Here is a 23,586-nt window from a genome sequence, read left to right on the forward strand (position 1 = left end):
ACGTCTTAATGTCTTAATGACACCAAAGAACTGTGGTTTCTTCTCAGCCTCGAGAACATGATTGAAAGGGAGAGGAGAGATTTTGACAATGCCCTGGAGGGGACGTTCTGTGTTTCCTGCGCATTTTGATACAAGAAAAATATGAAACATGCGTAATATATCAGACATTTTCATTGTCAGAGGATATCCGGCGCAAATCTGTGCCTACGTAAACATAGTGGACGGGAGGCTATCATTTCCCTGGGCAGCTTTTCGTGGACAGTCTGATGGTGCTATAATGTTTCGGTCATTGAACCACTGCGCATCATTGTTGAGAAGCCTGTCCTTTATGTAGGTTCTTTCTTAATACTGCAGTGAAAAGTGACTTTTTATTATATAATAATTTTACACTTTCTTTTCACCGTTTCAAGAGCAAACAGACAAACAAAAAAGATGTTCCCAGAGTGACATTTATGTAGATTTACAGTATATTGTGCTGGGGGGTGAGTGTGCATTTGTTTTCAAGCAGATAAAAAGTTGCACCATAACTCTCGATCTGTACCACAGAAGTATTCCATCTGTAAGCTATGGTTAAACCATCAGCAGTGTCAATGACCAGACATGTCTGGTGTTATGGATAACAGAAACATAGAGTGTGGCTTTATCACATGGATGCACAAGTGTGTCTTTTTTCTGTGACTGTATTAAATAGAAGTATCTTCTTTTTGTAACTCTTAATGTGCCACGGTGGAAACCCCCTGTGTGCCACATTATTCTGAGACACCAACGTAGTCATGCCTTGGCAAACATTGTTTTTGTTTTTGTTTTTGTTTTTTTTTCAAATCTATGAAACTTTTACAGATTTCTGATAAGCTGGACATATGGTGAGCAAAGTTGCAAAGAAAATAGCAAGCTTTGCTTTGATGTAAATTGTATGACAAATATATGTTTGTTTTTCTTTCAAATGACCAGTAGCTACATTATTGTAAAGGCATGACTTTTGTACATAAAACAGTGACAGAAACTTAGAATTTACTTACTAACTTAATTAGAATGTTAGTTGGCTAGCTTTCAGTTAACTTCTGGGTCGACAAAAGAGCAGCTTCCCAATAACCCCCTAGCATGTTATAAGAAGCTCTGAAGATGTTCTTAAAGTTACGAACGACTTACAAAAGACTGGTGATCAGTTCTGTTCTGATGTGCAATACTTATCAGAATTTCAATAATTCAGCACAAGAACTGATTACCAGTCATTCTTAAGTCATTCATAACTTTAAGAACAGCTTTATGACCCCCCCCCCCCCCCCGATCTCCTTTTCTGAGTTCTTTCTGTTTATACTGAGTTGAAAGGCTGATTGAAGCTGTTATAGGAGGTTTCAGAACTTCCTTTTTGCTTTAATGGTATAAATGGGGTATCTGTTTCACAGAAACTCTCTCGGCAGGCACCTGTCTTTTGAAAGTTCTTACTAACTTGCTATTGGGTTTACCTTTTTTTAGGACGGACATGATTATACAATGAGAAGATTTTCTTTCCTTTTCCAGGTACTTGTTTTCCTCGTATAGCTTGATGGTGATATGGAAGCAAATTGCACACAATAATGTATGTAAATCAAATGTGACCCTGCAACATTATTTCCCACAGCCAGTCACACTTGTTGATTTTCCACTTGGTCTGAGGATGTGTACATGTACTTCTGCTCAATTTAGCAGATTTATGTTTTGTTGCATCCAGGAGAAGAAAAAAAAAAGAAACAACAACTAACAAACCCTGTAGCATATCAATGAGTATTTCTTAGCACTAAAAAGATAGTTAAGACCATGCTTTTTTTTTTTTTTTTTTTTGTCTGTCTGTAATTAACTGTGTTGGGTATGTTATAAATTGTGAAAGTGCGAGGGGGAAAAAAAACTCACAGAACTAAAGAGATCAATTAGCAGCTATTTTGATGCTTTGACATACATTTTTTTTTTATGTAATCATGAATTAAAAATGCTGCAGCAGTTAAATTTGACATTAACATGAATGCAATGATGAGTTTGGTCTGTCTGTAATTAACAGTAATTGGGCAGGTATGTTATTGTGAAGTATATATGATGTATGAGGGAAAAAAAAAAACATACAAAACTACAGATCAGTCAGGAGCAGTTTTGATACTTGACATACATTATGTAATCATGAATCGGAAATGCTGCAGCAGTTACTTTGACATTAACATGAATGCAATGATGAGTTTATCAAGTTAATCCCATCACAATAGTTGTCATGTAGACTTTTATAACTTCCTTTGTGGTCCACGCACAATTAGGGGTTACTCAGTGCACTTGAACAAAGAATTGAAACCGACATCCTATGCGCTGGTTTTTCCATCATTCACGATGATAAAGAACCTGTGACTTTGAGTACCGGCAGTGAAAATGATACGATCTCTTTAATACACCTGGAAATCTGCTCGTTTACAATTTGATGTAAATTCGGAAATCCTATTGAGGAACCTTGTGTTGGTTTTATGAGGTAATTAAAGGGCTGAGATATGCAGTGAGTTTTAATGATATGGCTTATTTAGTCCCAGACATCGACATTTCTGTGGTTATTTGGCACTGTTATCTCTTTTCATTGCATGTATTTATTATTCATCAGTTGTGTAGCATAAAGTTCCTCTCTTTCATCAACAAGTTTTTTTTTTCTTCTTTCTTTTTTTTTTAACCCACCTCCAGATGACCATGTGGGGATGGACCAGCAACCAAAATTCAAAAGCCTGCGCTCTTTCGTGGAGTATTACAGGAAGAGAGAGAACAGCTGGTGTCTGGAGGGTCAACTCAAGAAGGCTGTGCCCATCGAGCCAAAGGGTGAGTGACTGCCCCTGTGTTCCAACTGGACCAAATACCCCGTTTAGAATCCCCCGAAACAAGGCACAATCTCTAGAGGTTGTGCTTTGTTCGCCCCAGACGATGGGGACTCTAAATGGTCACAGCACAAAGCATCTAGCATGAGTCTGGAGTGAGTCTGGCATGAGTCTGGCATGAATGTTGTGCTAGACTGCTTGGCACAAGTCTACATGTAGCACAACCTCCAGAGGTTGTACCATGCTCACACTGGATGAAGGGACTCTAAATGGTCTCAGCGTGAGCACAGCAAACACTCAGGTGAAATTTGTAATTTGTGGCTGAGGGAGCATTATGTGCACACCAGAAACTGCTGCCTCTTTCTAGGAGAAAGGCACACCCACTGGTTTCCATAGAAACGTGTGCTGACATCATGCTACATTGTTGTAAATGACCAGGTCCCTGTTTCATAAAAAGTTGATATGATAGCTACTCCTGCTGGAATGGCAGTTGTCAAGGTAACAACAAGAATCCAGCTTCCTGATTGGCTGTTGCCATTGGAAATTGCCATTCCAGCAAGAGTTGCCATCCTAACCTTTTTTTAACGAAATGGGGCCCTGGTCACTCAAAACGGGATTCTCTCTATGAAGCCTCCGGTGAGTTAGTATTAAAAAAATGCTTATTTTTGTCTGGCATGTCCTCCAGAGGTCCTCCAGAGGTCCTCCAGAGGTCCTTCAGAGGTCCTCCAGAGGTCCTTCAGATGTCCTCCTAGACAGGGGAACTTTAAATGGGGTACAAGACCTGCATAGTGGGGACAGTGAGGTTAGGACTAACCAGCCACATTGCTTTCTTGACTAGCCCTACACTAAGCTGCAGGGCAGTCGCGTTTGGGGTGACCCCTGCCACTTGACACTAGACTTTGTGCATGCCCATATTTGACGATTATAGCTAGGTGCTCTCAGTTATGACCTAAGGTCACTTTCTCCTCCAAATTCTGAGGGACCCAACTTGCTTCATGGTGACGAGGGGAGAAGTCCTTGTGATGAGCATCCACAATATGGTTTTTGAGGGGAAAGTCTTGCAACACGGGACTTTCCCTGCATTGTGGGGACCCAGTGTGACAGCAGGGTATGAAGAGCTGGCTGAAAAAAGGGGGGATGGGGCAATGGTTGGTGAGAAGGGGCAGGGCAGATTGTAGGGGTGCTGGTATATTACCATGGGCAAGGTGTGTCTATTACATGCACTCTTCTTGCATTGGTACTGAATTCAGCTTTCAGTGCCCCAAGAGCCTCACAAAAACATGGAGTGAACTTGGGGTGAAAAAATAAATCCACTCTTTGCTCAAGCTGATTGATAAATTCCACAGAATGAAGTTAACCAGAACAATGAAACCTTAACCAGAATGAGACAAAACTATTTTTGGAACATTTAAAATATAAAGACTCACATATATATATTTCTTCATTTACATTATCTCGTGGGGTGTTCTGTCTTTTTAGAGTGTCATAAGGTGCGGTCAGACTGGCACAAGATCGAGAAGTTTAAGATCGTGAAGTTTGGGCCATTCGTACGCACGCAAGCAAGAGTGGGCCGTCCGATGGCTAGTGATTGTGATGTAACAATGCACATCTGTACATGACAATGGCCTCGCGCTTCGGAGACACTGCCCGCAAACAGATTGAGAAGATTCGCGGGAAGTTTGCGGTCACACTGGCAAAACTTCGAGATCTTAAAGATCGCGATCTTAAACTTCGCGATCTTTTGCTAGTCTGACCGCGCCTATAGTACACTTTTTGTTGCACCCACCGGAGGTGAGGGGAGACTAAGGGATCGCCTGCGGCATCTGTCTGTCCGTCGTCCGTCCGTCGGTTGTCCGTCCATCGTCCGTCCGTCCGTCGTCTGTCTGTAACGCTACAAAACTTCAATAACTCTTTACTCTGGGCTTCAATTCCAATCAAACTTTGAGGGAAGAGGGGTCATACAAAGTTTTACAATTTACCATATATGAAGGTCACCTCAAGGTCAAAGCTCACAGGCAGGAGTCAACGGACTTATAGAGCCAAATGTTAAGTTTTTATGGCGCATTTCTATTTTGGATCATAACTTTTGATCCATAACTCCATTTGTGACTAAACTGGGATGGTAGATGTCCCTTGGGGAGTGGATGTTCACCACAAGGTCAAAGGTCACAAGCAGGGGTCAACAAACTTTTAGAGCCCAATGTTAAGTTTTTATGGCGCATTTCTATTTTGGGTCATAACTTTTGATCCATAACTCCATTTGTGACTAAACTTGGGAAGTAGATGTCCCTTTGGGAGTGAATGGTCACCACAAGGTCAATGGTCACAAGCATGGGTCAACGAACTTTTAGAGCCCAATGTTAAGTTTTTATGGCGCGTTTCTGTTATGGGTCATAACTTTTGATTCATAACTCCATTTGTGACCAAACTTGGATGGTAGATGTCCCTTTGGGAGTGGATGGTTACCACAAGGTCAATGGTCACAGGCAGGGGTCAACGAACTTTTAGGGCCCAATGTTAAGTTTTTATGGCGCGTTTCTATTATGGGTCATAACTTTTTATCCATAACTTCATTTGTGACTAAACTTGGATGGTAGCTGTCCCTTGGGGAATGGATGGTCACCACAAGGTCAATGGTCACAAGCATGGGTCAACGAACTTTAAGAGCCCAATGTTAAGTTTTTATGGCGCGTTTTTATTATGGGTCATAACTTTTGATCCATAGGTCTGTTTGTGACCAAACTTGGATGGTAGATGTCCCATGGGGTGTGGATGGTCACCACGAGGTCAAAGGTCACAGGCAGGGGTTAACGAACTTTAAGGGCCAAATGTTAAGTTTTTATGGCACGTTTCTTTTTTGCCATAATTTTTTACCCTTTTATATCTCTTTTTATCTATTATATCCCATTCGCGTACGATTTCTTTTACGCGAATGGGTGAGACAATTATGGCACTTGCCTTGTTGCTGTATTGCTCCTATACTTGTTCAGTGTATAATTATTACGTATAGTTCTTGCATTCATTGTATATCATTGCTGGGGTGACAAGACCTCGTATCTAGTATTTTTGTGAAAATGACTTTTTTGAAATAATAGATAATCAGTCAAGTAATGTCCTGTCCAAATCATAGCTGTCCTACCCCAAAAATGAAGCCACCATGGCATGTCAAAAGAAAGGCTATCCCATTTGAAATAGTGTTTAGGCTGCCATGTTTTGTTTTTGTATTTTTGGTTTTTTTGCCATCCTGGAAATTTGAAATTTTGTAGATACGAGGTCTTGTCACCCAAATGACGATATGCTTTTTATCAGGTATGGAAATGATATGAAATGAGATGAAGTTTTCTGGACTGTCACAGACAAATCGTTGCGACTCCTCGACAACTCCGCCCTGAACGAGGAGCTTCCTCCGCAGCCGGACATGACGCTCCACGTCCCCTGGATCCCCGAGGACAGCCTCTCGCTGCAGAGCGAGTGGCGGCACCTGGGAGACGGCGACTTCACCCGCGTCTACGCGGCCGACCTCAAGAAGCGCGTGGACCAGAGGACGTGCCGGCAGCGGGTCGCTGTCAAGCGGCCGAAGCAGGACGCCTCACGCATTATCCAAGAGGTCAGTCTCGTAGCGTGACCTGCCCCTTGCATTCAAAAAGGTTCAAAACGTCAAATCTTCAATCAAATGTTCATTTCCATTATCACATATTTTCCCCACATACAATTCCCCCCAAAATCAACGGAATGTAAAATATATTTTATACACACATTTGAAAGGGAAGAAGTAAATGAACAAACATCTGTATGGCAATAGTTGTTCAAAATCACTCTGTTATGGGAAATGAGAGGCCTTTGTAAAGGACAAGCTGTAGAGATATGGGCCACTCAATGAATTGGACTTACAAAAGAAGAAACGAACAAATGCAAGGTTATGAAAAGACATAGAAGCTCACGCACACGGCCACACAAATGGTTATTAAAATGGTTAGTGGTATGTAGGCTCAATCCCCAATGCCCTGCAGCAATAGCCCCTAAGGATAGTCATTGAGACAATAAAGCATAGCAGTGCAGGAGGAGGTTTTAGTGAGAACATCCTTTGTGAATTAGATTGTGCTTTATTAGAGTACTGTAAACATTGAAATTTTTGCAACTTGAGAAAATTCTGTGCATTTCGGGAAACAAGAAACTAGCACGAAAGTAATTATGTGAATATTTCATATGTTCTGCAGAAGTGTAAAACATGCCAAATTCATCTTACCCGACTGAGTGCAAAAGATTCCTCATGCAAAAAATCCACTTTTGCAGTAGTTTGCTGTCCATCTCAAATGTATACTGAGGATTCAAGTAATTGCATTCCATGCCAGATTCTAGCACTTACCAGCAGACCATAACGAGTAGTGCATTCACTAATCTCATTAGTTTCCAGGCAATATATTTCTCTGGTTTGTATTTCTTTGGTTTGATTCTCTTTATTCCTGTTCTATGTTTAACATTCATCACTGGTTTTTCAAATGGTAGAATAAAGATTTATCATTCGTTGGAGAACCAATTTGATCATGTATTGTTATTTCAGTTGTTGGATTGTCAAAAGCCTCTGACTAAATTGCATTTAATGTAAATCTGATCCTGAAATTAGCTACCACAACACAATTTAGAGGAATAAGGTTATAATTTTTATCTCAAATTTGCAATTTGTTACCTTTCTCTAAATTGTGCACCTTTAATCTAATCCAATTCCATCCAGTCTTTCTCCAGTATATGGTGTAGAATATGCATTGAAACTGAGAGCTGCTAAACTAATGAGGATGTAAAGATGAAGCCTACAGCAAAATTATGTTGGGGCTTTTGGGTTAACTATCAATATTCAGGATTGTATTGCAGCAGCACACAGCACCAGTTTGCAATGTAAGAGCAGTGGATGCCCAAATTGTGTACCAGAGGCCTGAGCTAAGAGTGCACCTTGACGAAAAACAGGAGCCTCACTTGACTGAAATTACTTTTAGATGAAGTACATTATATTGTCATATAACACTGTTCTGGTAATTACTACCTCAAGAGAAATGACTATTAACCTCTCTCAACCATCCTTGAAGTCTTCCCATAATCCCATTACTCTTTCTTTCTCTATCTACCTATCTAGCCATCCATCCATCTCTCTCTCTGTCTATCTCTCTGTCTATCTTTATCTCTATCTCGATCTCTATCTTCCTATCTTTCTCTCTATTTCTAACTCTATCTACCTGTCTCCATGTCTATCTCTATCTACAGTTGTACCTATCTATATGTCTATCTCTTCCTATGTGTATGTCTATCTCAATCTACCTATCTCTATGTCTATCTCTCTCTATCTCTATCTCTGTCTACCTATCTGTATGTCTATCTCTGTCTACCTATTTCTGTGTCTATCTCTATTTACATATCTATCTCTATCTCTATGTACCTATCTCTATCTCCCTCTCTCTATCTACCTATCTCTATGTCTATCTCTATCTACGGTTGTACCTATTTATATGTCTAACTCTTCCTATGTGTATGTCTATCTCAATCTACCTATTTCTATGTCTATCTCTATCTATTTCTATCTCTGTCTACCTATCTGTATGTCTATCTCTATCTATCTCTATCTCTGTCTACCTATCTGTATGTCTATCTCTATCTACCTATCTCTATGTCTATCTCTATCTCTCTCTATCTCTGTCTACCTATCTGTATGTCTATCTCTATCTACCTATCTCTGTGTCTATCTCTATCTATCTCTATCTCTGTCTACCTATATGTATGTCTATCTCAATCTACCTATCTCTATGTCTATCTCTATCTATCTCTATCTCTGTCTACCTATCTGTATGTCTATCTCTATCTACCTATCTCTATGTCTATCTCTATCTATCTCTATCTCTGTCTACCTATCTGTATGTCTATCTCTATCTACCTATCTCTATGTCTATCTCTATCTATCTCTATCTCTGTCTACCTATCTGTATGTCTATCTCTATCTACCTATCTCTGTGTCTATCTCTATTTACGTATCTATCTCTATCTCTATCTACCTGTCTCTATCTCCCTTTCTCTATCTACCTATCTCTATGTCTATCTCTATGTACCTATCTCTATGTACCTATCTCTATCTACCTTTCTCTATGTCTATCTCTATCTCTATCTATCTCTGTTTACCTATCTTTATCTCTATCTACCTATCTCTATCTCTATCTACCTATCTATCCATCCATCCATCTCCCTCTATCTGAATCTCTGTGTATCCATCTATACATTCATCCATTTTCCTCTATCTCTCTCCACCTATCTATCCACCCATCTGTCTCTTTCTATTTCTATCTCTATCTACCTATCTGTCCACACATCCATCTATCTACAATGTATCTCTATCTCTATCCACTCATCTATCCATCCATCCATCTATCTATTTATTAAAGTATCTGTAGTATTCATCTCTCCCTTTTTCTTCCCCATCCAGAAATTCAGCAAGTCGGTGGACCGCATGTCGTCGTGGGTGCACTCACACATCATCAAGTTTGAAGGTATCGGGGCGGGGTACATGATGGTAATGGAATACGCCTCCCAGGGACCTCTGGACAAATACCTGCGAGCCCTGATGGAGCATGGTGGCAGTGGTATGACACTCACTGAGCAGCTTCTTGCAGCCACCCAGCTCATCCGAGCCTTGGAGTACCTGGTAATTTGTCTGCGATGCAAGAGCACCCATAGAAAAAATGATGATGATAGTGATATGATATGATATGAAATGATAATGATAATGGTAATGATGATGATGACAATATAGCAACAACAACAATAATAATTATAATCATAATAATAATGATGATAACAATAACAACAACTACAACAACAACAACAAAAACAACAACATCAATATAAATAGAAAATAAACAATGCTATAGATACAGTGTATGTCCAATTCAAAATGATACATTTCAGGGATGTCAGGGCACTTTCTGTTTCCAGTGTGCATTACCCTTAAAGGTAGGGAATCCCATTTGCATGCCTTAAATGAAGAGTTGTATAAATACAATGGTATGTTGAAGAGAGTATCATTTTAGAAACTCCCATAAAGTATTGAAAATGGAAGGTAACATTTAGTACATTTTTATTGACTGTTAGATTTTGAATTGATTTTTTTTTCGGGGCTCACCGTAAATTCCAATACATTACTAGGCTACCTTTGCAGACCCATGCACTGCATGTGTGTCCATCATGTATATTTTGTGAAGAAAGTTCATCAAAACTTACAAGCATTTCTATATACATTCTTGCCACACACTCTATATGTTATTACATCAGCTCTTATATTTGTAGATTTGTGTTTATAGATTAAAAAAAAAATACAGAAGACTGCAACAAAAAGGCTTAAGTGTGGCTGACACACAGAACTACTGAGTAGTTGAGTTTTGTGCATTATTCAAATTGTAGATAACTGTTGACTTCCAAATTTCTCAGCAGTGGCCTAGATAAGTCCCCTGAGGTTCATATTTAATGTTTTGCTGCATTTTGGGAGGTCTGTAAAAGGTATCCCTACCTTTAATACAATATGATCCTTAGGAGCACTGAATGAATGAGAGATAACTTTGCCTTAGAATTGTTTCAAAGAAGCAATCTCTAGAAATGTTTGCCAAAACGAATATTTGGGGGATAGTGTATGTGACACTGGACAGACATCTATGTACTAACATTAAAGTCAAATAGTGAGTGTTTTGTTGTTTTTCAACTTAATAGCCTAATATTGATCGGAAAAGATGATAGCAGGCTTTTAGACCTAAATGTCTATTGAACACTGTTTTATACCATTTCAATACCTAAACTTAAATAGTGGGGAACTTACATAACATGGACAGACAAAAATGTGTCAGTTTTGTCTGTCCATGTTGCGTATGTTACACACTATATAGTTATAGATTGAACTCTAGAAATTTTTTTTTTTTTTTAAAAACGAGTTAGTGAAAATGCTATTATTTGTAAAAATGTGTACAATTTTAACCTGTTGATGACAAGTCCCAAGTGTACTAACTTTGGGCAGTTATCTATGGGAAATGCCTGTTATAGCAAAGTCAGTCTGTCGTCAACGTGTTAAAATTCAATAAATACCTTTTTTTTTTTTAGGTTTGAATTCTATGACATTATATAACATCCTGTTGATCTGAAGTGTTTAACTGCATCTTGAACTTTATTGTACCTTGCTTTGTTTATCCACATGATAGGAATCCCGTCGGATTGTGCATGGAAACGTGAGTGCCCACAACACTCTGGTGGTGAGGGGGACGCCAGACCTGCACATTAAGCTGGGCGACCCGATGTTCAGCATCTACTACCACAGCCTTCACCAGAACGAAAGGGCCAAATTAAAACGGTAAGTGCACCCAGTCATTGTCAGCCAAACGCTAGCTCAGATTCAGGACTCTTTGCATGCTTATCTTTATTCGAGATGCTAAACCCTTATGCGCCAAGTCGATACATGACGTGATCGCAGAATTTTCAGGGAGAGCATGCGAAAATTACAAGTGTGGGCAGTCGTGAACTTTTGACCTCTATCATTAGCAGAGAGCTATTTATCAGGACTCATTTTTCTCTAATTCTCGGGATCACACCATCACTCAGTTTGGCGTGTACATGTTTAGCAGCTCAAATAAAGATATTATGAAAAGAGTTTAGAGTTGAGACTATCCAAACATCCACTTGCGACTTCCTGATATAGAATGTACACACAGACACACACACCCGCACACATTCACTCACTCACTCACTCACTCATGTAGACATACACACACACACATGCACAACACACTCAGCCATGCATAGACACAGACATGTGCACGGCACACTGAGAGTTTGTTACACTGTACCAGAGCTGCATTGTACCAAGTTTCCCTGACTCTACTGGGGGCTCTCTCAAAAAATTGAATAACTTGCAGAGCTACCAAGTCTCACGCATTCTGCGTGAGACTCAAGCATTTAGGGTCTGTCTAACGATCTCACGCATGGCACCCATTTTTCTCACGCATCTGGTGAAGTCTGCAATTTGGGCCAAAAATAAGGAGCATAGCTCAAAGGATGAAAGTGATAGTTGCAATTGAAGGTATATTTCCCTTTTGCCTTTCAAAATTAGTAAAAAATAGTCACTTAAGTATGCACCAGATCGCATCATTAAGAGCTAATAATTCTAAAAAGCTCCCTACCATGGGAGGGGGACACCCTCCTCGTTCGCGTGCGCATGCGCGCGAGCGCCGAAACTCCGAGTCATAAAAATCTCACTCATAAAAGTTTTTTGAACTTGGCATCTCTGAACTTGCCATTTTCTGATCTGGTGTGTTGTTTGTTTGCTGGTGTTGTTTGTCCAGAGAGATGTTAGAGGAGTGGAATCTCTTCGCAATTTGTGCAGAAATATAGTATTAAGTAGGTTCTGTAGCATGACAATTTAATGTTTATCATTTCACTGGCTTTGATGTTCCATGCTCCAAGCTGCTGTTTCATAGAGTTTGGTTACAGAGACCAAAGAAGAGGATCTTGATTTTTATAAATTTTAAACTGAATTTCAGGAGAAATGTTGAAATCCTGTGGAACTTGGTGGTAATCTTGAACGTAACAACTACTTAAAGTTTCCCCCCCCCCCCCCCCCCCGTCAAATCTCCTTCTTATTAATACCCCTGGACTGAAAAAGTTGATTTGATATCTAATTTGAAAGTTAGGATACAACCATCTTGCACACATTTGTGCTTAATATTGTTTGCCAGGTTTAGCACTTGAATGTTAAATCATTTTAACTATAATTAATGTGTGTTTCTGCTTGTTTAGTAGCATTTTACCGTTTAAGGAACAACATTTTTTACTTTCTTTTTCTCCTTGTGGGTCCTGTATATATATTAAAGGGAACAGCAAATTGCTGTTTCCTTTAGGTATGTTGTATTTTAGGAATGATGCAAACAAATATAAGTGATGTCTTTTGTCATATTGAAGCAGTTTATAAACACCTACAGTTCGACCTCGATTATCCGGCCTCCTTTTATCCGGAAATCTCTATTATCCGGACGCATTCATGCAGTGAAGGATTTTTCTTTTTCATCCAGAAATTGAGAAAAAACAGTGACTTTAACATCTTTTCATGGATATATTTCACTAATTTCATAAGACCGTACCGTTGCGGGGTACGCTACCTGCCTAGCTGCCAGTGCACTGGGACGGCAGCTTGGACGGCAGCTATATACATATGACCATATCTGGTCAATTCGCTTATCCGGATGATCGCCGGTCCCGACATGGCCGGATAATCAAGGTCGAACTGCAGTTTGTACCATAGAGCATACATGTATAACTTCTCGGCGGCATTCTGCGCAGGTACAAAGGAGAGATTCTTGTTTCCTCTCCTTCTGTAACACCTCCCTTGTCTGTTGGACTGCATGTATGTATTGCTACTGGTGAAGGACAAAAGCAAAAGATGCCCTATGCAATAGTCCCTTTCATGGTTTTTACAAGACGGGATGACTTGGTAAAAAAAAAACGCTGCTCAACTTGTCTCACTGGACCAACAATTCTCCTGAGCATTTTTTCTAGAACATTCCTTTTCAGTGTGTGTGATTTATAAATTCTTAAAGTAGGTTTCTTAAAAGGCCTTTTACTCTTTTCCTTACTTTCGACTCCAATAACTTTTAAAGCGATGATCCTTTTGCACTGAAAATTAGTGAAAGTCATGATAGAATGTACTTTTAATGTGTTCACAAAATGTCAGCTAATCTGATGATTTTGTAAAGGTAATTTCTCTGAAATTTTACATCTTGAGTTTTGTTTCATTCATTGCCCAAGGCACTGCTAGGCAAGATTAAGCACTTGAATAGAATCTGAACTGGAAAGCCTCATTTCTCAGTAAGCACTTTTCCAGAGGGTGTACTTTCTTTCCATTATTTAGATGTCCATACGAAAGTCCATTTGTGTTGAGATGTATGTCATTTTAAAGCTTAGAGATTGTTCTTATTCACTGCATTCAGACGGTCCCCTGCTTCACAGGGAATGTCCCGTTTGCCAGGAATTTTCCCAGCAATCCCATCATGTGAACGCTCGATGGGACATTCTCTGCTCCCTCGGCAAGCTTGTGGAGTCCGGCAACAAAATTCTGGCAGGGGACTTGCCTTGATCTCTTACGCAGCTGTCTTCCTCATAAGTGCGCATGCTCGAAATGTGGTGGCGAATCAGGCATTCCTATCAATTTTAACAATCGTATGCCTTACAGTGCCACGTACAGTGACCTAACACACAGCTGAAACCACCAGCCTTTCGTCTGGGGATTTCAATGCATGTGTGGATGGTCAACCGTAAAACTCTCCAAACTGCCCCCGTGAAATGGGGGATCGTCTGAATTAAGGGTCAGAGCCTGTCCCCAACTGAGAATTCATGTCTGACAACTTTTTTGTGCTTTTAGAATGCAGGATCACATTGAAGGAATATAAATAAGCAAAGTATGCCAGAGTTCAAAATGAATCTCCAGATTGCTTTGTAAAGAAGATGTCATTCAACCTTGATCATGAAAAGCACAAATGCACCTGTGGAATATCTTTTGAACATTCAAAAGAAAACTGACAGCTGTTTGAATAATCATAGCCAGTTGGAACTTCAGCTGTTGAACCTCCTTGGTTCATATCATCCCTACGTTTGTAGAGAAGATGTCATTCAACCTTGATCATGAAAAGCACAAATGCACCTGTGGAATATCTTTTAAAACTGACAGCTGTTTGAATGATCATAACCAGTTGGAACTTCAGCTGTTGAACCTCCTTGGTTCATATCATCCCTACATGTGTATATCACCCCACCTTCCAGTTCATTATGTGACATGTGTGGGAAATTTACTGCTTCCTTTCACCAGTGCTTTGTTTTCAGTGTGCACCAGTTATCATCAGCATAAATTCTTGAGGCATGTCAGTGACATGATTAGTTTCGCAAACGATTTGTTGCTGCTGTCTATTTCTACCATGGGGGGGAGGGTGGGGGGGAGGGGGGAGTTCCAGTATGTCCAACCAGAATTTGATAGCTTTTGCCCTGACATAGCAATGCACCTGGCTCATTGCATACACCAATGAACCATCTTTCCTTCTTATTTTTAATAGAAGCCAATTCATTTATGGCCGTCATGCTGTTAAAGTTACAGTGTTATAAAGTCGAATCTGCTGCTGTGGTCCAAAAGTGTAAAACAAAAACATGAGAGGAGCAGGTGACAATAATGGTTTGAAAATCGAGGTTATAATGAATTCTGCTTTTTTCTTCTGTTTTAATTCCGCAGAGTCCGCTGGACTGCCCCAGAACTTCTGGCAACCAACTCGGAGCCAACACTTGCCGGAGATATCTTCAGTTATGCAATCACGTTGTGGGAGATAATGTCGCACGGTGCAATACCTCTCGCGAGTCTGCCCTCGGAAAGGGTTAGTGCTTTATTGTCCTGCCCTAGTGCCGTGCAGGAACAACTCTGTGCATTATCCTGGATAAAAATATAGGGGCAATACATAGGCCTTAACCTAACCAGGCCGGGCTTTTTGGCCTGTTCTGTGGCTGGGGGAGGGTTGATTCAACACCCCCGAGATCTCGGCCGTCGATCGCGCAATTGCCCTGAAAATTGGCACATACATTACCTGTCGCGTAATCTACCAAACTGTAGAAGAAAAAATTGAATTTTACATTTGTTTATATTTTATATTAATTAATATGCGTGAAATCATGAATTTGGCTCTGATTCAGATGATTTTTGGTCTGACAAGCATGTTCAAAAGGTCGTGCAGCGTCGTAATGGTATGTCCGATTTTTGCGAGAATGGTGTCATAAGATGTGCAAGACTTCAAAGTAAAAAGTCAGCAAGCGGCGCGGTCAAAAAATTCGCGCAGCAGAATGGTCGCGAAAAATTTCGAGGGGGGTGATTCAACCCCCCCGGCCCTATTAGGGTGAAAGCACTAATGCTGGGTTTTTGTTTCATCTGCAAATGGCAAACTATCCCTCTGATGTAGGCCTACTTTAACAGTAACTATTAACATCCTACCAAATATCTAGGGCCAGAGCCCTTGGTGAGCTCCAATTTCTTGTGTCCACTGAATTGTTTTCCGTTCCCAAGCCAAATGAAAATCTTCATGGGATAGGCCTATCCTGAAATTGAGTAATGCTCAGGCCCGAATTCATGAAGGTGGTACAGTTGAAACCATGGTTTAAACCATGGACAAAAACCATGGAGCACCAAGTGTCGCATGGAATATTTCGTTATGAAATCAGTCATTTTGTTGACAAAATGGCCATTTCGTTGAAATTATTATTTCATCAACGAAATGAAAAACGTCATTTTGTTACAATATACTCATTTCGTTAAATGACAGAATTCGTAACGAAATATTCTGTGCAACACGTGGCGCTCCATGGTTTTTGTCCATGGTTTAAACCATGGTTTCAATTGTACCACCTTCGTGAATTCGGGCCTCAGAGTTTAGTTGTGAAATTGATGGAATGTACTGTATTGACCGATTCGGGTTCGTTGAGGGCAGCAGACATTTTATGGCACTGGGCGCAGCCATGAGCTCAAATTGCGGTGTCTCAGCCGACCCCCCCTGCTCTCCCCCACCCCACGGGCAACATGTTTATCGCGCAACTGTAACAAAGGTTCGCGCACTAAGCAAGCATTCGCGCACTCAGTACGAGATGCCCATTGGCTAAAACAACCATGCATCAGTTTTTCATTCTGCGCGCGTGAGAGGGGTGGGGAGAGAGGAGGGGGGGTCGGATGATACACCGCAGTAATGGCGCTGCCCATGCCAAAAATACACATATTGCGTCACAGAATCGGTCAATACCCCGTGTAATTACATTGATGGCAAACACACTTGACACCTTTTTGCACAAATGAAGAAACCAGTGAACATGTGCTGCTATATCCCATTGCAGACACCACAATTTATGATACACGCAACAATTGATTCTTTCTGTGTGCATACAGGTGAGAGACCATTACAGCCACGGCATACGCCTGGAGAAACCACCTGACTGCCCCGACAGTGTCTTTAGGATCATGGAGCAGTGTTGGTGCCATGAGGCGCGGAACAGGCCCCCCTGCCGCGGCGTGCTCCGAGACATCTACACTAACCTCTATGGTGAGAGTCTGACCGGGAGTATGTCGAGGGCTCATTATGTAGATGATGACTGGCGGGGGAGGGAACATACCGAACGTTCCACCCGAAGGGTTTGAAATTCTATTGAGGGAGGTTATAAGTCCCGAGATGAAGTCAAGGGACTTATAGCCTCCTGAAATAGCATTTCAACCCTGAGGGTGTCCGACGTTTGGTACATGTTCCCGACAACAAAAGTCATCATCTGTTATATCATATGGGTTAGTCAAATACCAAGCCATGTTCGCAACGTCAACCACCAGCACAACGCACTCGATCGCTCACGCAGAGCCAAATTCACTGTTAATGCGTTGCCATGGTAACCATAATTTTACCAAAACATTGTGGATTGAATAACTTCCATAGTATTTGAGCATTCATTTTCAAAATTGGTATCTATGATGATCTATGGGTGTAGTTATGCAAGACACTCTTTGTGTTTGTATTTGACAAAGCGTTGCCATGGTAACCGCATGTTTTCTTTGAAATCTTGTGGAGTGAACAACTTCCACAGTTTTGAAGCAATTGAAATCAAATTTGGTAGGCATTATGGGCTTGAGGCATAGATGTGGAACACATAATTTTTGTGTTTGTCGGACAAAGCGTTGCCATGGTAACCAAAATTTTACCAAAACCTTCTGGATTGAATAACTTCTACATCATTCAAGCAATTAAGGTCATATTTAGTATGTATGATGATCGGGAGGTGTAGTTATGCAAGACACCAATGTGTTAATATAAGAAAAATGTGTTGCCATGGTAACCACTCATTTTTGTATCAAATTGAACCGTTTAATCTATGAAGGTGAAATTTGGTGTGTATGATGCTCTTTAAGTGTAGTTTTGCAAAATGTCCTTTGTATTTGTATTGGACATTGCGTTGCCATGGTAAACGTATTTTTTATGCCTCCGCCACGAAGTGGTGCCAGAGGCATTATGTTTTCGGGTTGTCCGTTCGTCCATCCGTCCGTAATGAATATTGTGGACAGCATAACTAAAAAACCTTTTATGGTGTCCTAATGAAACTTGGCATGTATGTGTATTAGGGGGTGAAGTTGTGCCTATCAACTTTTGGGTGCACATGCTCAAGGTCAAAGGTCAAAAGGTCAAGGTCAAAAACATAAAATTTCCACATTATCTATGCAATGCCTGAAGATATTTCCTTGAAACTTAGTGTATACATGTGTTACCCAATTAAGATTCTCTGGTGAAAGTTTGGGGTCATGAGGTCAAAGGTCAAAAGGTCAAGTAAAAATATTAACCCTAACTAGGCCGGGCTATTCAGGTAGATGATAGAGCCGGGGGGGCCTCCCAGGCCCCCCCTCCGGATCTCGGCCGTCGACCGCGCAATCGCGACGAAAATTGGCACACGCATTGCCTATGATGTAATCTAAAGTACCATGAAGTTAATTTTTTCAAAAATTATCATTTACACTAAATTATGCTAATTTATGCATAATGATGCATGAAATCAGACAATTTGGTATAAATCACTAAATAAAGCTCAAAATGGGCACATTCCTTGTGTAAATGTTCTTTTTAGTGTAGTGAGCAAATATAAGTGAAAGAAATTGTGCCGTCAGAAAAAATTTCTTAAGTATTTTATTGTTTTTGGAATTTCTTATGTATTTCTTTGTTTTTTCGACTTTATGTTTTTCATTGTTTTTTCGATGAAACTTGTCCACGACATTGTTCCGATCAAGAAAATATGTTATTAATTGATTTTAATCAATAGAACCCAAAAATAATCATACTTTTATGAAATTTTCCTGTAAGCACAGTTTGCATTGAAATTGTACATGAATTCACGTTTTTGAGCAATTTTTGGTCTGACATGCACGTACATATTTATGCGCAACTTCGGAACCGCATGCCCGGACATCGCAAATTTGGTGTCAAAAGATGCGGGAGACTCAAAAGAAAAAAGTCATGAAACGTCGCGGCGATAGCTTTTCGCGTTAGCGATACATCGCGCGGAACCTCGAGGGGGGGGGGGGGGCCTCAGAGGCCCCCCCCCCCCCCCCCCCCCCCCCGGCCTAGTTAGGGTTAAAACTTCATTTTTTTCTCCATACCTTGGAAATTGTTCAAGGTATCTTCATGGAACAAGGTATATATACATGTACTGACTGACAGTGATTATCTAGACAATTTAGGGTTCATGCAATGGGGTCAAAGGTCAAGGGCAAACTTCAAAATTTTACTTTTTCCCTCATATTTATGCAATGCCAGCAGGATTATTTTTTTTTTTTACACTTGGTGTATGCATGTATAACCTAATAGAGATTCTCTGGAAAGTTCTTTTTTTCTTTCTTTTTCTTTGCCACAAAGGTCAAAAGGTCAAAGATCAAGTGAAAGTGCTGAACTAACTTTTTCCTCCATATCTCGGAAGTGGCTCAAGTTATCTTCAAGTTGAAACTTACTACATATTTATGCATGTTCTGCCTGACAGTGATTATCTTATGAATTTTAGGGACAATTTACTATTCAATACAGAAATTGCACTTTTTCTCCATACCTTGAAAATTACTCAATGCATAAACGTATGAATGGGTCAAAGTCTAAGTTAAAGTCCTTAAATCCCCAAATACATGCTCTCCTAATCATCCAATTAAACCTAGGTCAAGGAAGGTGAACATTCAACACATTTGTGACAAACTCATCATTTTAATATTTTGCCAATTTTGTGAAAATGTAATCACACATTGTCCATATGTACTATCTAGACCTATTAGGAGAAGCATGCATTATGGCGGAGGCATACCAGTCGCCATAGCGACATTTCTATTTTTTTTTTTTTTTTTATCCTGTGGAGTGAACTTTTTCCACAATTTTCAAGCAATTGAAACCAAATTTGGTAGGCATTATGGCCCTGAGGTATAGATGTGGAACACATAATTTTTGTGTTTGTCACACAAATCGTTGCCATGGTAACCACAATTTTACCAAAACCTTGCAGATCAAATAACTTTCCATCATTCAAGCAATTAAAGTCAAATTTAGTATGTATCATGATCTAGAAGTGTAGTTTTGCAAGACACCAATGTGTTGCCATGGTAACCACTCATTTTTGTATCAAAATAAACCATTCAAGCTCTGAAGGTCAAATTTGGTGTGTATGATGGTCTTTAAGTGTAGTGATGGTGGGGGAAAGCATGTTTCCATTTGCTGTAAGTTTTATACTCAGTGTCAACTCTGTAATTGTACAGTAAACTAAAATTATTCTGTTTCCAATTCGATAAGTGCACAAACTTGGTATTAACATCATTGCCCTCATGATATCACATACTATAAAGCAACACTAGGGGCAGGGGTATTAATCACCTTCAGTGATAATTCTAGTTTGTATTGTTTTTACTGAAAATACTGCAGGTTTCGTGAACAGAAAAAATGTTTTTCCAGCAATAATACACCTTTCCATCCCTCATAATAATGGCAATGCTGTTAGTGTTACAGCACACATTTCCCATAGACCCCGTTTACAGTGCGGGGCTCGGCCGCGGCTCGGCTGTGGCCGAGCCCGCCTTCATTTCAGTGTAAACGCGCAAAAGACCAAATGCGGGGCCAAAATTGGCGGCGCATTTAGCCATGCTGTGGAGGTGGTCTCTGGAGGTGGTTTGGCCGCAGCCGAGCCCGGCCTTTTCTCAGTGTAAACGCAAACTGGGCCAAATGGGCGGCCAATTTTAGTCTGGCTTCCAAACCTTCTGCCCGTACTATTTCGCTATTCAGGATATTAACCCCCTCAACGTCGAAAACTAGTATTTAATAGTTTAAAGTGGTTTTGTCCTGCAAAGGATTTTTCCTTCAGAAAAGGTCTTTGCCCAAACGGCGACTTCATTGCCACGGAATCCAGTTGGCAAAGGGTCTAAAACCAGACTATACCAAATTGCGTTTGTTTACAAGTAGAGCGCCACTACGACAAAATATTGAAAGGTTTGAATTAAAAGCGCGGCCGAGCCTGGCAGTGTAAATGGACAAAAGTGCAGGGCTCGGCCCTGCAATTGAGGCTGGGCTCGGCAGCCGCGGCTCGGCCCAGCCCTGCACTGTAAACGGGGTCATAGACCCTTACCCGAGTATACTCGGGACTCGTCCTCAACGGGTGAAAAAGGTGGGCAGCCATGATATCCACCATTTGTTACGGTGTGTTTTGGATCCAGATTCATATGGAGAGCAGGCCCACGGGTACATGATGGTATTGCAGGATGCGGAACCACAGCTAATACCGGAAGAGAAGGAGGAGGATGAACACACAGGGGCGCAGAACTCTACCAATGAGCGGTTGGGTATGTCTTATAGTAGTGGCGATAGGTCCATTGATCGCAAGTGCAATTCATCCGTCACACCAGCTGCATACATTGTACATGGATGTGATGAATCATCATGAAAACCACATATGCAATGTAGAAAAAAATATGTATATATTTTTTTTTATTTTGGCAGATGGATGGTTTCATATGGTTTTAGACTTTAAATCGAAACAGGTGCAAGTTAAAAAATCACACTCTTGATTTCTGGGGAAAAAAACAACTACCAAATACGTATTCAATGAAATGGACAAAATCAGCTCTCAACACATTTTTCTCTCCTTTATGATCTCCACATTCATGTGGACAACATGATGATGCACTACATGTTTTGTGCACATGTAGCAAAAATGTCAACTTTTACTTTTTTGCTGTATTTTGACTCTTTTTTTTTCTCATATTGTATTACTACACATGTTTGTTGCTTTTGCAGGAAAGGTAAAAATACTTTTCTTCCCCTAAACATACAGCTGTACCTCTTTTTAGCCTTGAGAATACTTCAAAATACATTTTTAGGCCTGGTTTGGGTTAAAACTGGACATTTTCCAAAGTCAATGGGTATTACATGCGACAAAATGCATAGCACACATGAGACCAAACATCTCTGATGTGAGTGTGAAGCCACTCAAAATGAAGTTTTTAGTGTTCTTTTCACTGACTCCCACCTCAGTTTTATCACACAGGCAGTAGACTTGTAGCTTGCAATGTTGGTCAAACTGGTAACGATTGTAACACCGAACCATGATTTCTTACGCTACAGTTGTATGTAGTCATTAAAGTGTAAGTGTCAAGGCATAATGTTTTTGTTTTTGTTTTTTTACAGACGCGACCTCTTTGCTGCCAAGCCGCGACATGCGGGGAGAGGGCCTGTCCGATGTGGCGATGGCGTCGGAAGTCATCGACTTTTCTAAGATCAAAGAGGCTCTGAACCAAGGCTCCGACCAGGACTATAATGACCTTGTGAGTGAAGCTGCTTTCCTTAAACCCATTCCCTACTTGAACCTGGTTACCTTTGTGTTAAGTCTATGGGGATTTAAGAATTTAGTATGGAACGGGTTAATTCTCTTGGTCGGACATCGGGGTGTTTAGTGGCTGACATGGAGTGAATACAAACCCATGATTTTGAGATAAAGTTTAAACCTACTTCATTTCTCTTATTGGCTTTGAAATCGGTCGGACATCGGGGTGTTTAGTGGCTGACATGGAGTGAATACAAACCCATGATAGGCATATTTTGAGATAAAGTTTAAACCTACTTCATTTCTCTTATTGGCTTTGAAATTCAATGAAACAGTCAGGTGTAGACCATCTTCACATTTTTGATTGGCACAAGAGATGCTATTGACAAATTACGGTAAAGAATGGAAGAGCATGGATTTTGAACACTGACGCCGTATCGTCTGTATTTGCTTGATAGTTTGTTTGTCCGAAAATAGAATGAGGTTCATTATTCCGAGCATTTGTGGCATTATTCCTATACACGTTTGTCATTCCATAGGTTCATATTTCCGAAAATGGAATAAGGTTTGTTAATCCGGAAATGAAATGAGGTTCGCTCATGTGAAAACGTAACAGCAGTGCATGATGATAAATCTATGAAATTATGAACTTCATTTTTTTTTTTTTCATTTTCAGATTAACTAGCCTTCAGAATCAGGAATCTGTTTTCATTTTTGGATTTAACAAACCTTATTTCATCTTCAAACTAACAAACTGTCAGAATAACAAACTGTACCCATATGTAGAGGTATGCTATACATAATTTCACACAGAATTAGGCAAGTATGCCAGCATGTTGCATTTTGAGGCTTCTTTGTGATTCCAATGATTTTCTTTTTTCAATTTTTATAAAGTTATTTTCGTTTTCTTGTTCTTCTGTGTTCTCTGCCCGAGGATGAAATAACAATCTATGGTGTGGACAGGATTCATCCCAGTCAGCTGACGTGGGAAGGGGCACTTGGAGTGGTAAGTGTCTTTGAGGACATGCTCGGGTCTGCAGAGTAATGTTTTAACCCTATTTTCTTTACTGTATAAGCTGTTATTTTCACAAGGGTTTTATTTCGGCGAATTTCGCAAATCACTGGTGGACCGAGAATTTAACAACACATGAAAATGTCGCCCTGCGCTAGGGTAATAGTGCACTTATGTTAGCATTCATGTCCACTTGCGAAAACAATATCGCGCAAAAATGTCTGTGGTCTCCTCAATTCACGGAAATCTGAAAGCGAAAATAACAGCCTACTAACAGCTTTGTTAAGGGGGAAGGCTAGTAACTGATCAGTGGGAATCAGTGGAAATGCTGGGAGATCATTGTTCCAA

At 40.3% G+C, this 23,586-nt stretch overlaps 3 protein-coding genes across 3 annotated transcripts in view; all 3 read left to right on the forward strand.

Annotated features, from left to right (window-relative positions):
- Positions 1-3,571, forward strand: part of LOC140229676 (tyrosine-protein kinase JAK2-like) — a 65,056-nt gene extending 61,485 nt beyond the window's left edge. The window contains exons 5-7 of the mRNA XM_072309918.1: positions 2,692-2,823; positions 2,923-2,974; positions 3,505-3,571. Coding sequence (XP_072166019.1) covers positions 2,692-2,823; positions 2,923-2,974; positions 3,505-3,571 — 251 coding nt within the window. The remainder of the gene's footprint in view (positions 1-2,691; positions 2,824-2,922; positions 2,975-3,504) is intronic.
- Positions 3,572-3,856: 285 nt separating this feature from the next.
- LOC140229677 (megakaryocyte-associated tyrosine-protein kinase-like) lies at positions 3,857-18,514 on the forward strand. The gene is made up of 7 exons (XM_072309919.1): positions 3,857-3,971; positions 6,176-6,426; positions 9,283-9,501; positions 11,042-11,190; positions 15,109-15,247; positions 16,798-16,969; positions 18,510-18,514. Exons 1-7 carry the CDS (start codon positions 3,857-3,859, stop codon positions 18,512-18,514), a joined length of 1,050 nt encoding a protein of 349 aa, XP_072166020.1.
- Positions 18,515-21,125: 2,611 nt separating this feature from the next.
- LOC140229487 (uncharacterized) lies at positions 21,126-22,364 on the forward strand. Its single transcript, XM_072309740.1, has 2 exons — positions 21,126-21,246; positions 22,091-22,364. The coding sequence occupies exons 1-2, from the start codon at positions 21,150-21,152 to the stop codon at positions 22,354-22,356; spliced, it is 363 nt and encodes a 120-aa protein (XP_072165841.1). The 5' UTR covers positions 21,126-21,149; the 3' UTR covers positions 22,357-22,364.
- Positions 22,365-23,586: the final 1,222 nt, after the last annotated feature.

This window comes from Diadema setosum, chromosome 6 (genome assembly GCF_964275005.1).
Source record: "Diadema setosum chromosome 6, eeDiaSeto1, whole genome shotgun sequence".
Taxonomy (NCBI): Eukaryota; Metazoa; Echinodermata; class Echinoidea; order Diadematoida; family Diadematidae; genus Diadema; species Diadema setosum.

What these genes read in the sequence shown, in the direction of transcription:
- LOC140229677 (XM_072309919.1), top strand. Translation starts at nt 3,857, where the DNA reads ATGGTTTTTGAGGGGAAAGTCTTGCAACACGGGACTTTCCCTGCATTG. An exon ending in GGGGGATGGGGCAATGGTTG is followed by an intron (nt 3,972 to 6,175) that starts GTGAGAAGGGGC and finishes GGACTGTCACAG; the next exon opens with ACAAATCGTTGCGACTCCTC. An exon ending in CCTCACGCATTATCCAAGAG is followed by an intron (nt 6,427 to 9,282) that starts GTCAGTCTCGTA and finishes TTCCCCATCCAG; the next exon opens with AAATTCAGCAAGTCGGTGGA.
- LOC140229487 (XM_072309740.1), top strand. Translation starts at nt 21,150, where the DNA reads ATGATGGTATTGCAGGATGCGGAACCACAGCTAATACCGGAAGAGAAG. An exon ending in CTCTACCAATGAGCGGTTGG is followed by an intron (nt 21,247 to 22,090) that starts GTATGTCTTATA and finishes GTTTTTTTACAG; the next exon opens with ACGCGACCTCTTTGCTGCCA.